General features: G+C 37.0%; 2 protein-coding genes across 2 annotated transcripts; both read right to left on the bottom strand.

The window, feature by feature from the left end:
- Nucleotides 1-4,968: 4,968 nt before the first annotated feature.
- On the bottom strand, nt 4,969-13,780 carry LOC118807872 (congerin-2-like). The gene is made up of 4 exons (XM_036570027.1): nt 13,725-13,780; nt 11,197-11,276; nt 10,272-10,440; nt 4,969-5,309 (listed from the first exon to the last, which is right to left on the bottom strand). Exons 1-4 carry the CDS (start codon nt 13,725-13,727, stop codon nt 5,163-5,165), a joined length of 399 nt encoding a protein of 132 aa, XP_036425920.1. The 5' UTR covers nt 13,728-13,780; the 3' UTR covers nt 4,969-5,162.
- A 1,567-nt stretch (nt 13,781-15,347) lies between these two features.
- On the bottom strand, nt 15,348-21,701 carry LOC118807871 (beta-galactoside-binding lectin-like). The gene is made up of 4 exons (XM_036570026.1): nt 21,577-21,701; nt 19,784-19,863; nt 18,357-18,528; nt 15,348-15,821 (listed from the first exon to the last, which is right to left on the bottom strand). The coding sequence occupies exons 1-4, from the start codon at nt 21,577-21,579 to the stop codon at nt 15,675-15,677; spliced, it is 402 nt and encodes a 133-aa protein (XP_036425919.1). The 5' UTR covers nt 21,580-21,701; the 3' UTR covers nt 15,348-15,674.
- Between the last annotated feature and the right edge of the window lie 2,267 nt (nt 21,702-23,968).

Genomic DNA, 23,968 nt, shown 5'->3' with positions numbered 1-23,968 from the left:
CCCACAAGGGAAAGTCCTTAGGTTCCATTTGCAGGGGTTTTGATGCTGTCCAGGCATTCACAGACCGCACAGTGGTCCTGGTTTCAACTTAGTGCAAAGATCTTGTTAAGATTACAACGGATGCACTGTAGATTTATGCAGGGAGATAAAAAGTTTGGGACGACTTGAGCTTCTTTCAGAGCACTTTGAATGGATCTGACCTTTTTTTAAATGTCAGTGGGCCTGTATCTAGTTTTCTTCATAAATGGTGCTTCAGTGGACTGCAGTTGAGATGTCATGTCAAATGTGATGGACGTCTAAAATAATGGCATATTATGGATTTTCAGTTTGATGATGATTCAAGTAAGAACTGGAACTTATTACAGACCTCTCAACTCGCTGTCAGGTTGCCATGGATTCATCTGTATTTCCATAGAGACAATGTACCCAGAATTCAGGGCTTTATGTCCTCTTTGAGCTAGTCTTTCTGAGCATTTATATTTTTTGTGGTTTTGTAATGCTTGAAGTCCTGTAGTAATTGTAGCACATCTATTGCAGATCAGATCCTGATAGAGATAAGCTCACCTAAACATTTGTAGGGTGCTGTGACAATTCTTTAGCAATACTCTAAGACTCATAAAATAAATGTCCTCATGCTGTTACCACACATAGTAAACTGTATGGATGTGTGTATGTATCTGAGAATGGATATTTCCTGGTTGTACATGTCTGTACTGCCCCCCCTCTCTGTGGAATGTTTCTCTTGGCCACTAAATTCCTCACTCCCAGCCCCAGACTTTTTCGAGTAGCTATGCAAATTACTCCTGGGACTGTGGATCTTCCTAGGCCAGCAGAAAAGGACTAATACAAATCTCATTACCTGAACAATGCTCACTGTGACTCTGATGAATTCGAATTTGAGTCTGAGACTCAAAGAATCTGAATCTTTTAAATGCAGTGATTGAAAACAGAGTGAATGCAGCCTCCTGACTCAATCTGGAGCTGATACATATAATGGTTGTGGATGTATATGGTTGATTTGGGTCTCTAATATTGTACCTGTCATGCTGAGACTTAGAATTTTCCAACTGATTAGATCTGATGTTGCCTTAGACTTTAAAGAAGTGTTGAACCTGAAAAGGCAAGTTCTTTATGTATAAGTGTATATAAAATTGGCAAATACTAATAACAGTTAATGACTTGTGTGCAAAAGTTTGAGCAACTTTTTTCAGCTGAGCCTGGCACCCAACAGCAGGATCTCTGTCGGTTCAGGTTCAGGCAGCAGCAGTGCAGAAAGTGGCTGTGTAATATGGGTAACACCTCTCTTGGGTGCTATAATGCCTTCAGCTGCGCTGCGCCTTGCAAGCTCCATGCATGCCTTTATCGTGAATCTGGCGGCAGCTGACCTGCTCTATCTAGCCACCATTCCATTCGTGGTGTGCACCTACTTTGCTCACCACAGTGTTTTGGTGAGATGGGCTGTCATGTGCTCTTAAGCCTGGACCTGCTCACCATGCATGCTAGAATTTTCGCACTGGCTGCTATGAGCCTGGAGCACTACTGTGCTGTGGTTACCCCATTCCATGCCTTCCACCATTCTACCATCCACCTCCACTTGTTGGTGGCTCTTGAAATCTATGCTGAAGACTTTGTCCTAACTCTAGCCATGATAGTCATGATCTGCCATTTTGTCTGCAAATTTTAGTGCAATTTCATTCATGTCCTGAATTTAACATATTGGAAAAGAAAAAAAAAAAACAAAAAAATGTACCATTGTATTTACACAGGCTACATTTTGTGTGTTTTTTTTTTTCTCTCAATATGTTAAATTCATCAAATAAATGATGTGCGCATTAACTTGCAGATGTGTATTCTGTGTAGAGGATGTGTACTTATTTCCACAAATCAACAAAACATAATCTGACCAGGGGCACCCTAACCTTTGCCCATGACTATAAATATTGTCAGCTGACGTTCGATAGCCATACACGATTTTATTGTTTTCTGAACAAACTGATCACAAATCATTTCAGTACCATAATCTCTCAAAACGCTTGCTAACATTAACTGTTGTTAAACTTAGCCTGCCCTGCTAGCACAACAGCCTGCTTGTTAGCTAAGTGAAGCTTGGCTATTATCAAGTGTTGAAGATGAATAGTCTGTTTCATTTTCAAACTTACCAGGCCACACACTCCCTCCTTGTGCACTCATGTGGTACAGATACAAAATTTAAGATGGAAGATTAATAAACAAAGAAATGGATTTGGGGACATATCAAACGCTAGAAACTGATGGGTTTCATTGTTGTTTTTAAAAAGTCAAATTTACACCCTTTTTATGTACCCTAAATTAGCTGATCAGCCAAGTTGTGTAGTGTCCAAATTTTACTTCTTTAATTAAGCACTGAAGCAGCAAGGCTAACGTTGCTAACAAACAGTAGACGTCAAGAGTCACCCAAAATCTTTTCCATAAACTGCACTCACTGAGGTCTGAAATAAGGTTACATGGAGGTGTCATTGTGGTTTAGGACAGGTGTTGATTAAAAAACATGGTGAAGTTTTGTTCAGTTGTATAGTTACATTATATGGTCACATACGGTCTCCAAAACCACATCAAGAAGTCTGCACAAAAGTAAAGAGGGCCTGGAAGCTGTTTAAGCAGGTTCAAAGAAGTGTGTGTTTATGGAAAAGATTTGGGTGACTATTGACTTCTAGTGTTTATTAGCATCACAGCTCCAGTTTAGTAAAACATACAAGGGTTTGCTACTTACTGCTGGCCCTCCTGCCTGCCACATCTCCACCAGTGCACCTGTGAGTTTAAAACTAAAGAAATAAAGTTTAGACACCAAACATGTCTTAGTCGATCGACTACATTAGGGGTTCATAGAAAATTGTGTAAATTAGATTTGTTTTTATTTATTTATGTTTTTGGCTGTTCTTTTAATTCAACATATCATTGCATTTTTAAAGAGGACTTTGACCACTTTTATATACCTGCATAATTCAGCCTTTCAGATGTACACAGTGTCATTCAGATTTGTTTAATCTGCAATTGGGCATTGTAGAGAAACTTACTGACGTTGAATTCTTTACAGCGGCAGTGATAGGAACCAGGGGTCGTAATGTCTACAGTGCAAACATATCTCAAACAACCTATGAACCTACATGTGTCTTCTCACTTTTCATATGTAATGCTGATAATGCTGAAATAGTGAAAAAATCTGAAATCATAATATTTTGGGGGACTAGTTTGCCTTAGCATGCCTAAGCACACTGCATGGACCTCTCAACTGTGAATGAATTACAAAAATATGTTTTAGGCCAGGGTGGCATGGCGGTGCAGTGGGTAGCGCTGTTGCCTCACAACAAGAAGGACCTGGGTTTGATTCCGGCTGTGTGACCAGGGTCCTTTCTGTGTGGAATTTGCATGTTCTCCCCATGTCTGTGTGGGTTTCCTCCCACAGTCCAAAGACATGCAGCCAGGCCAATTGGACACGCTATGTTGCCCCTAGGTGTGTATGTCTGCCTGCGATGGATTGGCGGCCTGTCTAGGGTTTTTTAGGTCAAAACTACCCTAAAATAGGCATAACCATAACCATTTTAGTAATAACTTTCCATGAGGGAGCTTTTAGAGGTGGATATCTGACCCTGTAAGTTTTCCTTAAAGGAGCATTTCACATCAAATCGTTCTGAATGACTTTGTTCATATCTTAACCATTTAATTGTGTAGAAATTCTGAAACATTTGGTGAAATTCCCCTTTAACTGTCCTATAAGGCCAAGGCTCAGCTCAGTTGACCTGAGAGACACCTCAGCACTGTGCTGTTTCCTGAGGTGTGTTTTTGAAGCGACATATCTGATCAGATTTTCACCTTTAGATCAGATCAAATCATGTACAAAAGTTTTTAAGGAAAAAAATAATGAATGAAATGGTCAGTGTTGCCAAGACCCAGTTAACGATGACAGTAAAGTAGTTTGTTCTTTTCTGAGTCGAACATTATTTGGCCTCTGTGGTAACATGGCTGCTGTTGTTTGCTTCTGCTCTCCTTTTTTTATCCTATGATGGTGTGAATTCAACAGAAAAAATTGTCAGTAGGAGGGTGGGGGATGTGTGCAATTGTGTAAGAAAACACATTTCCTGCTCAGTGGCGAGTCTAGCCGCCAGTTCTCTATGTAGCAGGCTAGAGTCACAGGCTGCTTCTCAGATAGTTATCTATGTCTTAAGCTTGCTCACATGTAGCATCTAGGATTTAAGCTGAAACACTATAGCAGTCAAATGCAAACGTTTAAGTGCCCCTGGTCAAATGACATGTTGTGGTGATGTAAACATGTGCTCCTAATGAATATGAGCACTGGGTAAATCTAAATCTCTTATTTCTACTCCAAGTTTTTAAAGAAAACTGTCTGATTTAATTCAACCTGGCTGACATTAAAAAAGACAACAATTATTAATAATTTGGTGAGTGTGTGTATTTGATAGTCTGTGTATTGTCTTTTTATGCTAACTAATAACATAAGATAAATAAGAGAACTAGCAAGAATATCTAAAGCTTACATGGCTAATCTAATGTGTTTGGCCTTCTCTTCAGCTCTTGAAGTCCTAACCAAAAGGAGAGCTCGCTAAGCTAACCTGGGCAATTTTCTGCTCTGCATTTCAAAAATTTAAGTCTTTTGTTTTCATCCTATATGGTACAATGAAACAAGAGCAATACTGTAATACCTGCAGAGTTTATATGCAAACATGATTTAATTGAATAAAAATTAACTAAAAATGAAAGACAACTTTTAGTTCCTAGCAATCATTGTCCTGAGGGTCCTCCTCTGAATTTAACATACTGGGAAAAAAATAAAATTAAATAAAATATGTCTTGTGCCAAATGTATTTATTTTATATTTTATGTTTTATTTCTTTCCAATTTGTAAAACTCAGATAGATGTCATTACTATAACTAGAACACACACAAAAAAAAATGAAAGAACAAAAGTCATTCGAGCTTGTATTGAAGATTTACATTCCTTTTTTATTTTATTAGCAAACTGTGGTGGTTTCCTTTCAGACATTAAGCACCATTTAGTTCTAGAACAGAACATTCTTGAACACATCAGATGGGCGGGCTTTCACAGTGACCTTCAGCTTACATACACTAAGATAGTTGTGGTTTAGGCCTAAAGGTGTGGAGCCTCTTTATTTCAGCTTGATGCCCTGGACCTTCACATCTCCCTGCACGTCAATGTGCTTGAAGCTGTCATCACCGCTACGGTTAGGAAAGCTCATCATTGTGCCGTTGGGGAGTTTGATGTAAAACTGTTCATTGTTGAAGCTGATGGTCACCTGTTAGAAAGAGAGCAGATACAGACATTAATGTCTAGAGGCAACACTGAATATTACCGTTTCTCCTGACCATCAAAGTACATATTAAAGATCTGTCCCATATGGAGCGCTTGTAGTCAATTGCATGTGCATGCAAGGTCCACAAGGCCATAAAGTGAGTCCATTGTTTGTTGGCTAATGGCGTGGCAGCTAACAGCATTTTTTCTGTGTCTTCATGGCTTTTGCTGACCACAAGGTTTCTCAGCAGTTTGAGGCATGCTCAAGCTTTAAGCTTCTTCATTTTTAGACCAGAGTGACGTGGCTTGGTGCCTTAGATTGTACTGTTATACTATGAATTTGGACTGGGTGAATTTACAGTTGATGAAAATGTAGAAAAATAAGATGGTCACCTCGATGGTCACTATCTGTGAGGGCATTAATTTTGTCAGCAAATTCACATTTTGTTCAAGGTAATACTTGACCCCCAAGTTCAATATTTTCCCTCTTATGGGAAAGTCCATTTACTCATATGGAAAGTCTGGAATCCCCCACCCCTTTCATTTCAAATCCTGTGCACAACAGCAGAAGGCCATTATCACTAATGAAAACCAAGGCAACAAAGCTGAAAAAGAATCTGGTAAATGTGGTTAACCTCTTTGCCCTCAGGGTACCAAACGTGTTGAGCCAAAGGTATAAATAGTACAGACCACTGACTGGACAAACTCAGTCATCACAGAATCATCACTTGGCGTCATCAGAGTCAGATGACTACCATTTATAGACACTAGAACTGCCCATCACGCTCAAATAAAACTAAATGCAGAGTTAATGGTAAATCATAGCTTGAGGCTGGTCCAATGTTGATACTGTTTAATCTTTTGCATAAGAAACCATGTGACCACCACACAACCTATAGAGAGCCTCGCCTACTTTCATTGTTCTGTTGAAGGAAGCACAATCTAAAGCAGGTACAGATGGTTCTGGGTTCAGATTAGTAATCACATTGTGCTTCACCATAATACCATATGGTGGAAAAGCATTATTAGATACTCCTACCTTGTTGGTACACTGTGTAGGTGTACAGTAAGAGACTATATGCAGACTTATACAGAGACTAGAGCTTTTTTCCATGAATAATTTTAGTTTGTTATCCTCTAGCCCTCCATCAATGGTTGTACAGTATGGACCAGAAACAGACTGTGTGTCCACTTTGGTTGGTAGGGGCATAATGGACAACAAGTATAGGTGGCAACTCAGTGTATAAATGAAAGGCTATTAGGGTCAGCTAACAAGGCTTGTCAATAGCGCTTTTAAAGAACACAAAACATACAGTAGAATTTTTCTATTGAGTCAAACTGCAGTTTTGATTTTGAACAAATGTTTTATTTACAACATTTTAGTTGTTTCTTTTCACGCATTGAGAAACATTACATTCTGGTCTAGAAAAGAAGATCTTGTACACATCAGAGCTTTTCTAGAGAAACATAATTTCCAGACCAAGGGTAAGCCCAAACTAAGCCCTGACTTTTTAATTCCATAGAAATACAGTAGTTTAGTCCAAGTCCATGTGTATCCAGACAGATCCAGGCACCCCTTTCTAATTTACTAAAGCACTGTGAATAGAACAGGATGCTCTGTAGCAGCCCCAATCACAAGCCTAAAGTCTCCATGCCCAGTGCTAAGCATCAGCAAGAGGAGTACAAAGCCCTCTAGCTTTGGGCTGTAGAACTGCATCCTCTGAAGCCTTTGGGAGGAGTTGGAGTGATCCACAATTGATCATCCAATATCAGTATCTGACCTCACTCATGCTCTTATGGCTGAATGCAATCAAAACCTCACAGTAATGTTCCAACATCCAGTGTAAAGCCTCCCCAGAAGAGTAGAGGCTGTTACTGCAGCACAAGGGGACAAGCTTATTATTAAAACCTTTGATTTCAGAAGATTTCAGGAAGCGTCTACAAACTTCTGGATGTGTGTATTTTACTTGGTCCGGCTCATTGTTTTGACTGGGAATCGGTGTGTCTGAGTGAGATTACTATGGGTCATCTTATGTGATCTTATGCTCAAACCCTGGCTTCACCCTTCACTTCAGTGTGCTTGAAGCTTTTATGTCTTCAGTGCTTCAACACAGTGCTTTTGGAGAGTTAATATGAAACTGCCCAATGACGTAGACCTGTTGGAGGGAGAGAAAGTGCAAAAATTATCATAAGTATGAATCATTTTGTATCTTCATATCTTTTAAATACTATGTTTCATTTGATCTCTGTTACTGGGCACATCTAGGATCACTGCCTTTGACAGCCCACACCCAGTCTGCTATAGGTGTTAACCACAACTAGGTCAGACACATGCTGCCCTTCTACTGCTTCACCACTATTTAGGTGCTCTTTGGTGACTGTTAGTCAAAGTAAGCTCTCAGCTTAATGCTATCATGTGCGTAGCACCTAATAAATGTCTGTTGTATGAGGTCTTAGGTGGCAGGAAGAAAAGAGTGCATGAGACCTCATTAATATGTATTATCATCCAAAACTGATGACATGTTAATGAAGTTTGCCTTAGCACAATGATAGGTATAATCTGACAGATAAATATTCTTTCCTACCAAAAAGGTACACTGGGGTGTTTTTTTCAGCTAAGAAAATACAGTTGAAAGTGTGAAACTAACACAGAATGTGTATATATTGTATACGTCACATATTGTGCTGTGTCTTCTCACGCACATACATCTAGTCCTTAGTTTAATCTTCTTTGTCCTATTATTATTGCTCTATTGCTTTTGCATTGACTGTTTTGACATTCTGTAAATCAATAATTCATAAAAGAAAGAAGAGTGTAGTAGTACTCACCATTTTATCACTGGCGTGGTGGGAGTTCATCAGAAAAAGTTGTAGGGCCAAGTAGAAATCTGTTTCCACTGTTTGGTGTGAAGGCCTGACCTCAAACCCACTGAACACCTTTCAGTTGAATTAGAATGTCGATTGCGAGCCAGGCCGTCTTGTCTGTCAACTCTATATTAATGCCCATGGTTTTGGGATGGCATGACCAACAAACTCATATAGGTGTGATGGTCAGGTGTCCACATATCACCCAGAGGATCTAATTGCAAACATGCAAACTTATGCACAGCATCACTATGGTGCACTACAACAAGTGCTAGCATCATTGACTGCAAATCATGGCCCTCTTAGTGCTATACTACAGAGTTTCTCAACCCTGGTCCAGGAGGCTCACTGCCCAGCACATTTTAGTACTTTCCCTGCATCAACACAGCCACTTTAACTCAGTAATGGGCTGTTAATGAGCTGATTAGTTGGATTAGGTGTTTTGGGAGCAGGGAAAACACTATAAAGTCTAAGAGGTCCAAGACGTGGGCCTCCAGGGCCGGGGTGGAGAAACACTGCTGTAGTAGACCTCTGAGTGCCATAGTCTTGCATAATCAGATGTGTTAGACATTGGGGTTAACTGGAGGTATAAAGATGTCTCCATCTAGTGTTTGATCTGAGTCATTGCAGGCTGATATTAGCCATTGCCGCTCCGTTATTAGTGTATATACGAGCAGGATGAGCTCATATTTGTAATTCAATTTCAACATATTTCTGATTCCCATATCTTCTGATTAGAAAAAGAACATTCCATTTTGAAATGAGAGATTAATTCTATGTTTTGGGACAAAATAATACACACACATACCGTAAGTGATATTTTAGCCCTTATAAAGTCCCAAGGAGACAATCGTAGTTATGGGGCTGCTTTTCACAAAGACTATAAAACATATAGACCATTATGTCAATATAGAGAAAAATATAAAATACACTAGCGTTGGAATAACTTGCCAGATTAATATTGTTACTTTGTACACAATAATAACTTTTACAAAGTGGATTTAAATTTACATTCTGTCACCAAACAGAATGTAAAAGTTACCAAAATATATTTTACACATTTTATTAAATTTTTTAAGAATTTTGTGAATGACAGTTTATTAAATGACAAATAATCTACTGTAAGTATGTATTTAGGTTTTCTTCCTTGAGATTTGACCACCTTTTTAAAATATGATGCATTCTGGATATTAATTTTATCATAGCTTAATTCCTTATGTTATGCTTTTATAAGACATGATTAGTTTTATATTATTAAAAACATTGATTTCAAACTTGTGAACGCTAGTGTATATGCAGTCATATGCAAAGGTTTGGGCACCCATCAAATGAAAAGTGAAATTTAACATGTCAATTTAACATATTTGTAAAAAAAAATAAAATAATAAGAGATAAAATGTGGATAGTGCACAAGTTGTGGCACATTTTATATTTTATGTTTTTTGCTTCTTTTTGAATATGTTAAAGACAATAATTAAATAGAAACAGTGTAATAAAATTAGCAGAAAATGCATCATTCAAGTTTGCTGTAGAGGATGTTTTCATCTTCAATTAAAAGTATCTCTATAATGTAGTGCTACTGAATGATTGTGGTTACATGGTTTTGACTAGTTTAACTTAACTGAATGTATAGTTTGGCCATGGTTACATGAACTTTTACATATCACTTATGTGATTTATGAGCAGTCATAAAGGCTTATGGACACAATGGCAGGCTGATATGGAGACAATAAAACATGTGGACCGCCAGTTTTTGACTTCATGCATGACTTAAAGATAAATATCTAAACAGTGCCATATTTGTCTTTGAAAGAACACCGAAATAAGGATCCCTTCAAATAAATCATAAACTAAAGTACATGTAGATAACATAAGAAAGGCCCAGCCTTTCTTATGTGTCCCAGCTCCTGAACTGTGAATATTAATTTAAACTTCTCTTTATATAACAAGTAACATTTATTTTCTACTACTGAAACTATTATAATGTTTAAATGTTCAATCATGTTTTAGTGGGAACTTTTTTTATTCCAGCTCATTCCAGTGGGATTTTTTTTTTTTTATTACAGCTTATTTGTACTTCAGATAAGACACATTTTATCACCTTGAACTCTCCGCCTTGTTGGAAGGGGAAGCTGTACTCCTTCTGTTCTTCACCCCAGCCACCAACGTTAGAGTTACACACGATGACGTTGTTGTCGCTGCCGTAGCAGAAACGGGGGTTGAAGTGAAGTACTATGGTGTCAGAGTCATGACCGAGGTTGATTGAAAATCTACAGAGGAACAGGAGACAACATTTCTTATTTATTCATTATTATAATCACAATTATAATGATAATATGACTCTATCAGTATCATTGCATGTTTTGTTAAAGAAGTGAAAACAACTACAGAGAATGCACACATCTTTCAGCAAATTTTAATGTGCAATGTCATTGGCTATTGTGATGTCATTAGTGCAGCCTGTCACTTTTGGGCCACTGTGATGTCATTAGTGCCAGCTGCCACCTATGGGCTTCTGAGATGCCATCAGTGCAGCCTGGTTCTTATGGGCTGTTCTGATTTCATCAGTGCAGCCTGTTACTTATGTGCTGTTATGATGTCATTAGTGCAGCCTGATACTTATGCGCTGTTATGATGTCATCAGTGCAGCCCATTACTTATGGGCCATTGTAATGTCATCCATGCAACCTGTCATTCATAGGTCATTTTGATGTCATTAACGTAGCCCTTTACTTAAGGGCCATTCTGATGTCATCAGTGCAGCCAGTCATTTATGGGCTGTTATGATGTCATCAGTGCAGTTTGTCAGTTATTGATCATTGTAATGTGATCAATGCAACACGCCACACCCTCAGGTTTCAAACGGCTTAGGAACCAAACAACTGAAAACTCATCCTCGGCTCTCCGTCAAAATCTACCTTTGTAACTTCTTGTCATCGAAATATTTTTAAGGTTTTAGCAGAATTTTACTTGAAATTTGTCTTTAGACTTCTTTTTCTAGCTTCAGTCTTATGGTGTGCACTTACAGTTCACAGCCAGATTTGACTTTGCCAGAGATGGTCAGCTCCTGGCCAGCCTTGACAGTCATGTCTTTAACAGTGAACACCTGTATAATTGGAAACAAAAAGTGCAGCATTTTAGAAACATTAGCAAACACAACCCACAGCCAAGCACGTATCGTTTACACAGTAAGATTCTCTCATTGTTTGATTATAGATAATAGATAATTAATTTACTAGACTGTAACTACTCTGCAGAATGCATACTGGCAAGAGAAAACATAAAATTATGTACAATCATTATATGATTGTGAAAAATATTATAAGGTTTTTCTTTACATCCAACATCAACATCATTACTTCATAAATAAGCAAAACTATCTGCCATTGAAATATTTCTTGATTCAATACAATTATATTTCTATTACAAACTATATAATCAGCACACCACTTTAAGTGAAAAGCAGAATCTCTAAAATATTTGCACACATTTTAGAATTTCAGTATTTGGTATGTCCACCTTTTGCGTTCATGACAGTGTGCACCCACATAAGATCATGACAGTGTGACTCCATAAGATTGTGCAAAAGCCCCTGATGAGTAGATCAAACCTACACTGTTAATAATTGCCAGGATTACACAATGTTTAACACAAACTTTTTACAGTAAAATACTGTATTCATGAAATCAACTCATCCTGAGATATTCTTGGTAATAACACAGCAAATGATTGTGGTTGACTTTCAAATGTACCACACAGTATTATGGGATATGAAAGCAACTGCAAGTTAAAAAGGAATAAACATTTTAATAAAATATATCCCGTGTTTGTTTGTTGTAATGATTCAGGTTTTAGTGTTTCAAAGAATTTCTAAAGTTTTACACTGGAATTTATTCTGTGCACACAGTTGTATGCAAAAGTTTAGACACCCCTAGGGAAAATACCTTCTGTTGATTTTTTTGTGAAAATGCACATCGTCCACTGACAGCACACTTCTGAACATTTGAATACACTATTTTTTTTTATTATTTTCTGAAATTAACATATTGAGAAAAACTAAAACATAAAATGTAATCTGTGCAAAAATCTTGTCACATTTTATATTTTGTTTGATTTTTTCAAGAAAATTGCCATATATAAGTATCTTTCCCAAGTGGTGGTATACAGTAGAAAATTGTATGTTTCTTTAAATTTACAAAAAAGAAAAAAAAAAAAAATACACATTTATAGAGTCAGTTTTCTCATATGTGCATTCATACAGATTCATACAGTAAGTCACTGGCTTCTACTGTAATTGAAAAGTAATGCAGGTCAATGTGAAGTCACAGTATAAAGTTGCTATTTTATTGTTATTTACTGTGAATATATTACAGTAAACTATTGTGAAAGTAATGCAACTAGTAACCATTAATGTATTGTAATTTTGCAGTGTAATTTTTGAACATAGTACTGAGAGTAGTTTATATATAGATTTTTGTATTATATATATATATATATATATATATATATATATATATATATATATATATAATACATTGGGGCCCAAAAGTCCGAGATCACCCTGAGATCACACTGATACTGATATAAGCCTATGGTCTGTTTTGCATTATGGAGCAGCATATTTCACATCCATGAATGGATCATTGGAAAGTTCTGGAATGGTTTATTGAGGTTTATTGAGCTTGAGGCTTTGTGTCAGTGGTGTTAAAGGAGATGAGGTTATCTGCATCCTGCCAAGCCCAGTGTTAATGATCAACATGGATTACTGCATCCCAGCAGGTACCATTAACAGAGAACAGGAAGACGTACTGTTTAAACACTGACCTGATAACACTTTAACTTTGCGGAATTGCTACGTGTATTTATCAGTTTATTGTTACCCTACTTCCAATTCAACCATATCTTACACCTAATTCATGAAGTGTACAAATTGCTTGTAAAATCGGTCAGCTAGTTAGATTTTATCATTGTGTGTCAGTCGGTGTAACTCTCTCCGTACTCTTTTCTCTTTTGCTGGGTCACATTCTGGACTCTTGCTGACCATGTACTCAGGTCATAGTCCTATCTGAGATATCTCTTCGACTTGCAAAGGGAATGTCAACTATCTGAAATGATTCCTTGCTTACTGTCAGCCTTTAGTTCCTTGCTATATTTGAACTTAAAATGCAAAATTGATGATCATTTATTATGAAGCACCATTTGGTCTTGATAGTAGATAAATACCAGTAGCTGGCTTTAATTCATATCCACACTTTTATTACTGTACTTTTCAAAAAGCTTGTTTGGAGCCTTGTTCTAAATGCATGAACCTGTCTGGGCTCCATAGTGGGAACTGCACAAAGATAGCATCTAAATCTCATGTTGACCAAACAGTGCAATAAACCTGGGCAATGCAAGCCTGTTAAAGCCGTACAGTGACTCAAGGTGTGCGGTCATTATCGTAGGCTACTCTGCCACTTCTATTCTAATGAAACGTATGAGAGATCTAAAGCATTGACTTTGCATTCTATAAATCCATAAATGATAAGAGAGAGGAGCATGTTGCAGCACTCACCATCTTGTCGCTGATGTGGCGGAGGTCCCAGCAGAAAAATCCTGAACTTCCAACTATCCTTTATAATGATGAGAGAATTCTGGAGGTGTGAACTACTCATCCTCGGTCCAATGGGAGCGCAGAGTGAGTGAGTAAAACCAGTCACATTGAGGTGTGGGTTGGGGAAGTGCTGATACAGATGGCAGATAGACAGCAGAGGAATTAGTAACCTATGTGTCATGAAATGAGTGGTTGAATTTTATGCAACTGCTTTGTCCTCCTCAGCGGTTTTGGTTTATTTTTTCCTTTTTTAAGAGGAAAAAGGAAATAAATGTAGGCAATCAGTGTAACTACTAATCACAAAGTTCCTCAAAACCATGTCTTTGTAAAACAAGGTTCCTTTGATGTTAATTGACGTTAATACATGTATTCAAAATTATAGTTTAATCAGTGATCTCTGGGCCAGTGGTTCTCAACACTGGGTCTGTTCTCCACACTCTAAGATACTCACTTCAGCTCAGGAAGATTGTTCATTACTTCACTTCATCAGGGCAGGGGACTGACCCCAGGACCTGGATTAAGAACCACTGCTATAGGCTCAGGGTTGGGTTGATTATATATTCAGAATACAGAAATAAAGTACCTGTGTTCCATGTTACATTTTAAAAAGGTAGTATTCAGAATACAGGTACTTATTCAGGAGAATACTTCAAGAATATTTACAAAAATAAAACAAAACGAAAAGCTATCATACCATTCATGACTGTTGCCTATTGTAAAATCAGCCCACACTCTTTAGACAGACTCTAAAGAGAAACTCAGCAAACAGCTTGAAGTTCCTGCTAAAGCCTGAGTACACTGATAAATCAATATGCTGAGTTAATTGTTTATCTCACCTTTAAGAGATGATCAAACTGATAAACCCAGTAATAACTAATTGACTTTTTTATGAAACATATTAACAGAAGAATTGTATGAATAAAACTGCCAACAAGTAACAGAGAGGAGGGTGAATTGAGTAAAAATGATAACAGCAGCTTATTAAGCAGTGCCTTATTAAGATAGCAGGCAAAATGTTTTCTGAATATGCTATTTTTTATGTATTGTAACAGAATATGTTACTGAATACATAAAGGACAGTGTATTCAGTATATTTGATCAAATTTCATAGTTTTCTCAGAGAAAATAAGCTAATAGCAAATATTCTACAGGAAAAAAAACAAAACAAAACAAAAAAAATATTGTATATGTCTGCAAATTTCAGTTTCTATTCATTATTTTTTTTTCAGTTCTTACTTTTTCTCCAATATATTAATTCAGCAAAGTAACAGTCATTTTGAATGTGCAGAAGTCTGTTCTCTGTAAGGATGTGTTCACTCATTTTCAGTCAAGAAAACATTTTGCATGCATCTTTATGTTTTCAGTAAAGATATGAAGCTGTCTCCATCTGGCGTTTAATATTTGTTATTACAGGCTCTTATGGCGGCCCTGTTGTTAGCATATTATGGACATAACTTAGGACTGATACAAATTCAAGCTTTGCATCCACTAATGTAAGCCTAAAAGGATTATTTAGATATTGTGAATTGTTAAAATAAGTATGGTAAAAATTACAAAGTAATAATGAAGAAATAAGGAAATCTGTTTTATTTTTTCAACACTTTTTAATCACTTCACTGCACTTTTTAGGATGGTTAGAATTCACAGACAGGCATTTGGCTACATTAGGTGAAATAACAAAGGAACCTACAATGAAAGCTTTTGTCTTTTTAATAAATCAAATTTTTAAGCATGTTTTTATTTGGTGTCCTCTATTAAATATGAATGGAATAAATGGTCACGTCACACATTCAAAGGCAGAACATACTGTCGTCAGATGATTCGGCTGCATTTCAAACCATGCACAAGACAAGTTTATTTGGAATCGCTATCATTCTGGGTTATTTTATTTTATTATTATTGTTATTGTTATTAGAGTATTTTGACGCTGTGAATCTTGACATCGCCATCCACGTGAAGGTGGTCGAACCGGTCGTCGCCGAAGCGGTTAGGGAAGCCCATCATGGTGCCATCAGGGAGTCTAATGTAAAACTGATCGTTGTTGAAGTTGAACACCACCTGTTAGAGAAGAGAGAGAGAACGAGAGAGAGATACTGTGAAGAAGTGTACAATCAACAGCATCTACATTCCCAAAAGAAGCTTCCATTCTTTCCAAGAGACTCACTTTCCATTTTTCAAAGAAATCTGTGGGGATTTTTTTCACACCTCCAAATTTCAGTCTTAGAAGTTGGTTGCAATTTGTGCTTTTCTGCTTTTTTGCAATGAATTCACCATAACCACTAGAGGGCACTCTAGACAGGACTCTTTTTGAGCTGCCTAGGGAAGTTACGTGGTTGAGAGTCATAAAAGTAATTATCGCCTCATAGCCCACGCTTGAGTAGTCAGCAAAGGCCAAAGGACAACAGAAATGCATTCACTAAAAAGGTCATACTGTCTTTCTGAGGTTTGCTAAGAACATCTCAGATAACTAAAACCAGGCAACAGACTTAGACACACAGAAACACCCTCTATAGTCAACAATCTACTGTAAAGATTAACATGTCTAATGACGCTGCCCAAGAACTTTCTATATACATGACTGATTCACAGGAGCCAGTTTAGCAGACAGCAATTCATGAATCAAATCTTGACAAATGACACATATTACAAACAGTTAAATGTGATTAATGAGACATGTGCACATGTTAGTATCTGAAAAAACCTGCACTGTCACACTATAAGACAATGCTGTGTGCTACTGCAAATACTTCTGTAGAATGGCGTGGATTTCTGGTTACAGAAAGTCAAGACGTCAGTATTAATGAGAAAGTCTTGTCTTAAAGGAATAGTTTGGTGAATTTAGACTATTTTGTAATCGATCAGCCAAGACTTGTTTGGTGTCTGCCTCTTTAGTTTTGAAGCTACGAGGCTAATAAAGCTAACAAGTAATGGAAGTTTATAACATTGTGCATGTCAGAACCATTGCATAATTGTTTTGAACTGTATTAAGTTGTAAGGTAATCTCAGTTAGATTGGCTTTTGTGTTTTATGACACTTCAGCCTATCGTTAGGCTATCTATAAAAATATTCAGAAATTGTCACAACTCAATAACTTGTTTGTGCTATATCTTTCAAACTCTGATGTTGTAGTGACCCAACACATACGGGCGTTGTCTCCTAGAGGTGTCACTATGGAGATGGCCACGCACAAAGGCTCATGGTATGCACATGCCATCCAACAAAGGGACTTATTGTGCTATTTGGTGTTGGTCGTTGTTAGTTTATGTTGTGAATATGTGCTCGTTGTGTTGTTCTGTATTGGGGAGTGGGGTTATTATGTTGGTATTTGTTTTGGGGGTTGGTCACCGTCAGGGTGAGCCCAGTGGCTAATGGTGACCTACCCTGCAGTTTAGTGCTCTGTATGTGCCTTTCTGCTGGTGTGATGAATACAGAGTACTTATTCACAGCAAACAGTATATTTATATTTCTTGCTTTCCCTCTTGTAATTTGTCGCTTGTTGTTTTTTAGTAGTAAAGTCACTAAGAAAAAGGGTCTCAACAATCACTAAGTCTAGCGGCTTAGGCAGGGATACGTTTACAAAAGATTCAGTAGTGATATGAGCCCATAATTCATATTCAGATCAAATATTTTGGCAGAAAAAAGAGACCCATGGCTACAGAAAAAAAGACCCAGAGGCTACAGCCCAATAGCCAGACCCTAAACACACCCTAAGTACTATTTGTAGATTGCATGGTAGTGTTAAAACAGATTGTATGCCTGTACAAATCAGATTGTATGTTTATCACCTTGTAGTACGATTCAAGTCCAGTAACCCCACCCCTGAGAGTGTTTAAATTCAGATTCATCAAGAATGTGTTGTATATGGTTCTATATAGGACCTTTTGAAAAAAGGCTTCTAAATAGCAGCAAAGTGTGTTACAATCTTCACATCACAACAATAGCAGAACTCTTTTTGTTGCTATATAGAACCATTTTCAAATAGGTTCTATATAAAACCATATACAACACATTCTTGATCAATCTGAAAAATAATTTTACCATGCAAAGAACCAATTAAGCACAAAATAGTTCTATATAGAACTCATGGTTCTAAATAGAACCATTACCTTTAACCATTTTTTGAAAGAGTACACAACCCTCTCTGGTTTCCCCATACTTGCTAAACTAAAATTATTAGTAGTAGCCATCATTAAGCTTGACTTTGGTCCATGTTTGTCCATTTGTAAGAATAAAAGTATGTTATACAATGTCAGAAAACACATATGCAAGTCTGTTTGAGATCTCAAAGCAGTTTGGGGTCTTTTTTGGGGGTGTGATTTTGGCCTGCTGTTTGGTCCTAACTCCTGTAACATAACATTTTATTACTTGTTACTATATTTGGCTCGTAGCAGCATGCTAACTAAAAAAGCAAACTTGAGTTAATTTGTCTGAAAACTGTGTTCATCCGATTTTTGGCCAAAGTATGACATGAAATGTCAGCAAGTATATAAAATAATCAAAGAAAATTCATTAACATTAAGAGTAAATAGACAAGAAGGCACCATTCAAATAAATCATGAAGGAAGGAAAGATATGTGAATGATATGGTGTCACCTTGAACTCCCCGTCACGCTGGAAGGGGAAGTTGCTTTCTTTTTGTTCACTTCCCCAGTTGCCTCCCTGAGTAGAGTTACACACGATGACTTTCTTGTCCTTATTGTATTTAAAGCGGGGATTAAAGTGCAGTGCTAAGGAGGTAAAATCATGGCCGATGTTGATGGAGAAGCTGGAGACAGACAGATAGATGTACATATTATTTAGAATGCAGGAGTGGTGCAGAGAGAAATACTGAGTGAATATTACAAAAGAGCATTTGAATAGAGTTCATGCTGCACTGCTAATCTGGGGTACTGTACATCAAATGAAGGATGGCTAACGTATAACTGAAGAGTTCAATTCCAAATTGTTGTATGTCTATCTGTAACAATTTTGAATATCCCAGGTTTTTGTAAAGAAAAGTTCTTGCATAAGAGAAACACATTTTTGTTTCTCTAATAAAGGTGGTATTAATCATTATGTAGCACTGATATTTCATGTATGCGTAAAGCCCACACCCAGCAATGTTTATCAGAAAAAAGAAAGTATATATAATGTATTTTAATTAATCTATAATGCATTTGTATGGAACTCTTCGATAACAGTCCTACTAGAAAAGACTTCCAATGTTGCAGAGCTGGCATGTGTTATATGACTGAACATTTACAGTGAAAAGTATGTAAAGTAGCAATTGGTGATTTAACTACATTTACATAGTTATATTTGGCTCCTAATGTCAACATTCCAAATTGTCAGAAATAGTCTACAAATAATTAATTCCAAAGATCTGATCTGAGCCACCATTTTTAGATGGCATTATGGTCAGCCTGTCCATTTATTTTTACAGCACCTTTAAATGGAAATTCTAACTATTTTTTTAAACTTCTATAAAATAAAAATGTAAAAATGTAAAGTCATTCAGAGTGATTTAATGTGAAATGTGTCATTCTGATGAAACTTGCTGAATCAGAACTTTTAAAAATGGTGGTGATAGGAACCGAACCTGACTTGCTTTGAAAGCTACATTACTGAAAGTTACTACATAGAATTTATAGGTTGCTTGATGATTCAGGCACAGTTTCAGGATATGTTTTGTGATATGATCTTGGCCTGAAATTAATTTTAAAGTACATTCATATATACATTCATGGATATTCACATATATACATTCATTCATACATTCATGTAGATATACATGTAGGGTTGGATAGTAAATAGAATGGCTATCTTTGTGTTGTAGACATTATAACCCATGGTTGCTATGATCATCACAAGGTTTTCTACAATGAATCATTTCTCATCAAACCACTCTCAAAGACTGAAGCATGTAGTAATTCTAAAATACAACTGGCTACTACCAAAAAGTATTTACACATTTTGCTGAATGTTTTGCTGGCACAGTGTAAGAGTTTAATATCAGGCCTGCTGTAGTTGTGAATACTTACACATCGCAGCCAGATTTGACTTTGCCAGCAACTGCCAGCTCCTGCCCAGCAACAAAGTTCAAGTCCTTAATGGTAAACACCTGTCCATTTGGAAAGATAGGAAATTACATCATGTGTAGCATCAGTGTTGTAAATCATAATTTACTGTAATTTAACACTGTGTAGTTCATATCATCATATAATAAATCCCAACATGACATGAGGAGACACAAATCTGCTGTGATAAAATATCTAAAATCATATCTTCTTTAGAGAATTAAAAATATATTATTAACTTTAATATACAGAGAAAAAAGTTAGCCTCCCCTGGTCACATTCAATGTTTTGTAAGTGAAAAAGAGTGAACACAACCTGTACAGGGAACACACTTCTGCACACTTTAATACACAATTACTGTTTATTTGCTGAATGTAACACATTGGGGAAAAAAAATAAACATAAAATGTGGCCTGTGCAAAAGTTATGGTACTTATTATATTTTATGTAATATGTTAAACACAGCAAATAAGCAGAAATTAAGAAATAAAATTTGCCCTATTTAAGTTGGTTGTCTGATGCTATAAAAGAAACACTTGAGGTGTGTGAGTGAGAAGAACCTTTGTGCAAAACCTTCATACAAATGTATATGAAGCATATATAAGAGCAATTGATGTTCTGAAATGGTATAAAAAATTTAAAGAAGTATGTGATGATACATTTCTCAATATATTTAGCATGAACTAAAGCACATTTGTACCAAATTCCTTTGCAATTAAATTTTCTAAGCTGTATTAACTCCATCCATCCTGTCTCGTCTGTCTCGTCTGTTTTAAAACATTAGATTATGAAAGAGTACAAAAACATACCTTTCTCTTAAGAAAACCCTACTTTAGATACTCAGTTGGACCTTAGCACCATTGTTGTACCTTTGAAGGTACATTTACATTGTTTGATTAACAAACAGACAGTAGAGAATGAGTTTATTTGTCAGACCATAAATTTCATCACTTTTTACTGGAGGCTGAGACTTTGACATGGAATTCTTGGCATTGTTGAGAGCTGAGTTGAGTTGACAGCGGTTTAAAAGTAGACTATTTCACCTCTATCCTGCCAAGCCCAATGTTAATGATCAACCGCAAAGGTTTACAGCATCAAGCTAGGTGCCAGTAAGACTGAGGGGGAACACTGTGCAAATATTGGTGGAATGTCATTTGAATATTGCTTAGGTGCTATGTGAACAACTCAGGTCCAACTAGCACATAAAGACGATAAGCCATATTCAACAGAACATATGCTTCTTTATGAAATGCAAACCACCATCTTCAGACCTGAGAAACATTGGACCTGGTCCTATCACCCTGACCATGGTCAGTCTAGCTCATCCTGAGAGATACACCTGTAGCTTAACCATTACCTGGTGAACTATTTAGTACGATGAGCACATTTGTTTGGTTAATACCAATGTAGATTTGGTACATCAATAAATAAACTGGCAATTTTGTGGCCTTGGATGTTTATTTACTATGAATTTTAAAGACTTTGGAGATGATGGCTCTTAATATTAATTAACAAAGCTAGAAATCGTCTTCACATTAGCATTGTTTAAGCATTTAAACAGTTATCCATTCAAATATATTGTATTTTAAGCCTAAATCAATGTATGGTTTTAGGTTCTAACTGAATTTGCCAATTTTGCTACAAACTTCACCAGAAAATAAGATATAAGATGTGAACACTGACAGGTGACCACTTAATAATACTGGAGAAAATGATAAAACAGAGAGTTAAAAATAACTGTAGGACAGGTTACTCACCATCTTGTCCCTGTTGTGGTGGAGATTTCAGGCAAAAATCATTTGTGATCTAACTTTCCTATATATCTGAAATTCAGGGTGTGACCAGCTTTCCCTCAAGCCAATGGCCATAAAGGGAAAGTCAGTGAATCAGTAACTTTATGGACATTTGCAGTTGGATAGAAGACATCATAAACATTCAGATCTCCTACATCTTATAAATCATACATAGCCATGAAACCATGGGTCACTGCACAGTAAATGCATTAATAGACCATTTGATTATGATAATTATATGACTTTGATTTACACAATACAAATAAAATATAAAATGTGGTCACTTTTCAGGCAATAATTGCAACCACACTATACACAGACAGTAGACGGTGCTATAACACAGGCAGTTACTGTCCAAAAGAAGTAGGCTAAGCTCCTTCACTGAAACTCCTGAAGCAGAAATACTGCTCATGTATAAGAAAGTAATAGTTTCCATGCACTTGTAAGGTGAAGATGGGTAGAACTAATTATATAGGTGATGTATTCACCATATTACCTCACATGGGGCATCATAAATGCAAGAAAAAGATGAATTTCCTCACAATGCTACAATCTAAGTAACTATTTTAGAGTTTATGTTTTTTCATGAATCGTACATGTTGCGCTGCTTTTAAATCACTGTTTGTGTAACATAACAGACCCAGTCAGACGCTCATGCTAAAATCCAAGAGATGAGGCATTAATAAAAAAGGGATTGGCAAGAATCTACTATGCAAAATAGCAAAAATGCAAAACAGAGCAATCATAACCAGTATGGCAAAGACAAAAGACAATAACGAGAAATCCAGAAAAGAGTCCAATAAACCAAAAGGACAACTAAAAGTACAATGGAAACGCTCAGTAATTCTGCAGGAGAAACAATACCTCACAATTTGGCTAAGCTAAAGCCTGGGCTTATAAACTAAACAGGTCACATAGCATAGAAAACGTGTGTGAGATGATTAGTACTCAGGGGACTTAGAGCGACAATTGGTTGAAGTTCATTGGTCACATGATCTCCCAAGGAGCGACGGCAGAGGGATGACCAGTATGGTACTCAGTGTGATTCAAGAAAAGAAAAGAAAAGAAAAGAAAAGAGGGCAGAAAACAGACATCGCCCAAAACCACAGAAAGAAGAAAAAGAGGCCTAAAAAAGAATAAATTGCCTAAAAACTATTTAAAAGACAAAATAAAGGCTTAAACAAGAAACAGCCCCAACCAAACAAAAAGTGATTGATCTACAACAGAGCAAACAGGTGAAACATAAAACTGATATTGTCATTTGTTTTCTGATTATCTTTTATTTTACTTTTCTATCTCAGCCTTTGTTTGAGCATCCTGTTTTCAGCGTCCCCTTTGTTTGCCCTTTCCTGCTCTGAGCCCCCTCATCCCCAATGTGCAGAATCACTCCATTCACACTCCATCACCTCATTAATTCATTTAAAACTCTTTCCCACATGTTTTCCTCTCTGCACTCATTGTCCATTTTATCAGCTCCACTTACTATATAGGTGCACTTTGTAGTTCTACAATTACAGACTGTAGTCCATCTGTTTCTCTGCATACTTTGTTAGCCCCCTTTTACCCTGTTCTTCAGCGGTCAGGACCCCCATGGACCCACACAGAGCATGTACTATTTGGGTGGTGGATCACCATTGTTGCGCTGGTCTGAGTGGATCAGACACAGCAGTGCTGCTGGAGTTTTTAAACATCTCAGTGTCACTGCTGGACTGAGAATAGTCCACCAACCAAAAATATCCAGCCAACAGCGTCCTGTGGGCAGTGTCCTGTGACCACTGATGAAGGACTAGAGGATGACCAACACAAACTGTGCAGCAGCAGATGAGCTATCGTCTCTGACTTTACATCTACAAGGTGGACTGACAAGGTAGGAGTGTCTAATAGAGTGGACAGTAAGTGGACACAGTGTTTAAAAATTCCAGCAGCACTGCTGTGTCTGATCCACTTGTACCAGCACGACACACACTAATATCTTATATAGTATATTGTATTGTTTTGCACTTTGTGTTCCTGTGTTGCACCATCAACCTGGTAAACTAAACCTTGAACTAAGCATGGCCCCATTTGCATTGTCACCTCTTCGGATGGCATATTGAGAGTTCCCATGAACAGCTACCAAATGAATTCAACACTTGGAATCATTTCCAGCTCGCATATAAACTAGATTATAAACGCTATGGCATAATGTTTTTAACTTCTACTGGGGGCAAATGATTTATTGATTCCTTTTTGGTCCTCTCAGGAGATATCTGTGTCTGTTTTCATGCCAAGACTTTCAAACTGATTTTAATCTCCCTGCCTCATCATACTTTGAAAATCTGTTTTTTTTACTTAAGAAAGAAAGAAGGAATGTGCA

The sequence above is a fragment of the Colossoma macropomum genome, unplaced genomic scaffold (genome assembly GCF_904425465.1).
Source record: "Colossoma macropomum unplaced genomic scaffold, Colossoma_macropomum, whole genome shotgun sequence".
Taxonomy (NCBI): domain Eukaryota; kingdom Metazoa; phylum Chordata; class Actinopteri; order Characiformes; family Serrasalmidae; genus Colossoma; species Colossoma macropomum.
This window is presented reverse-complemented; position numbering and strand designations above follow the sequence as displayed.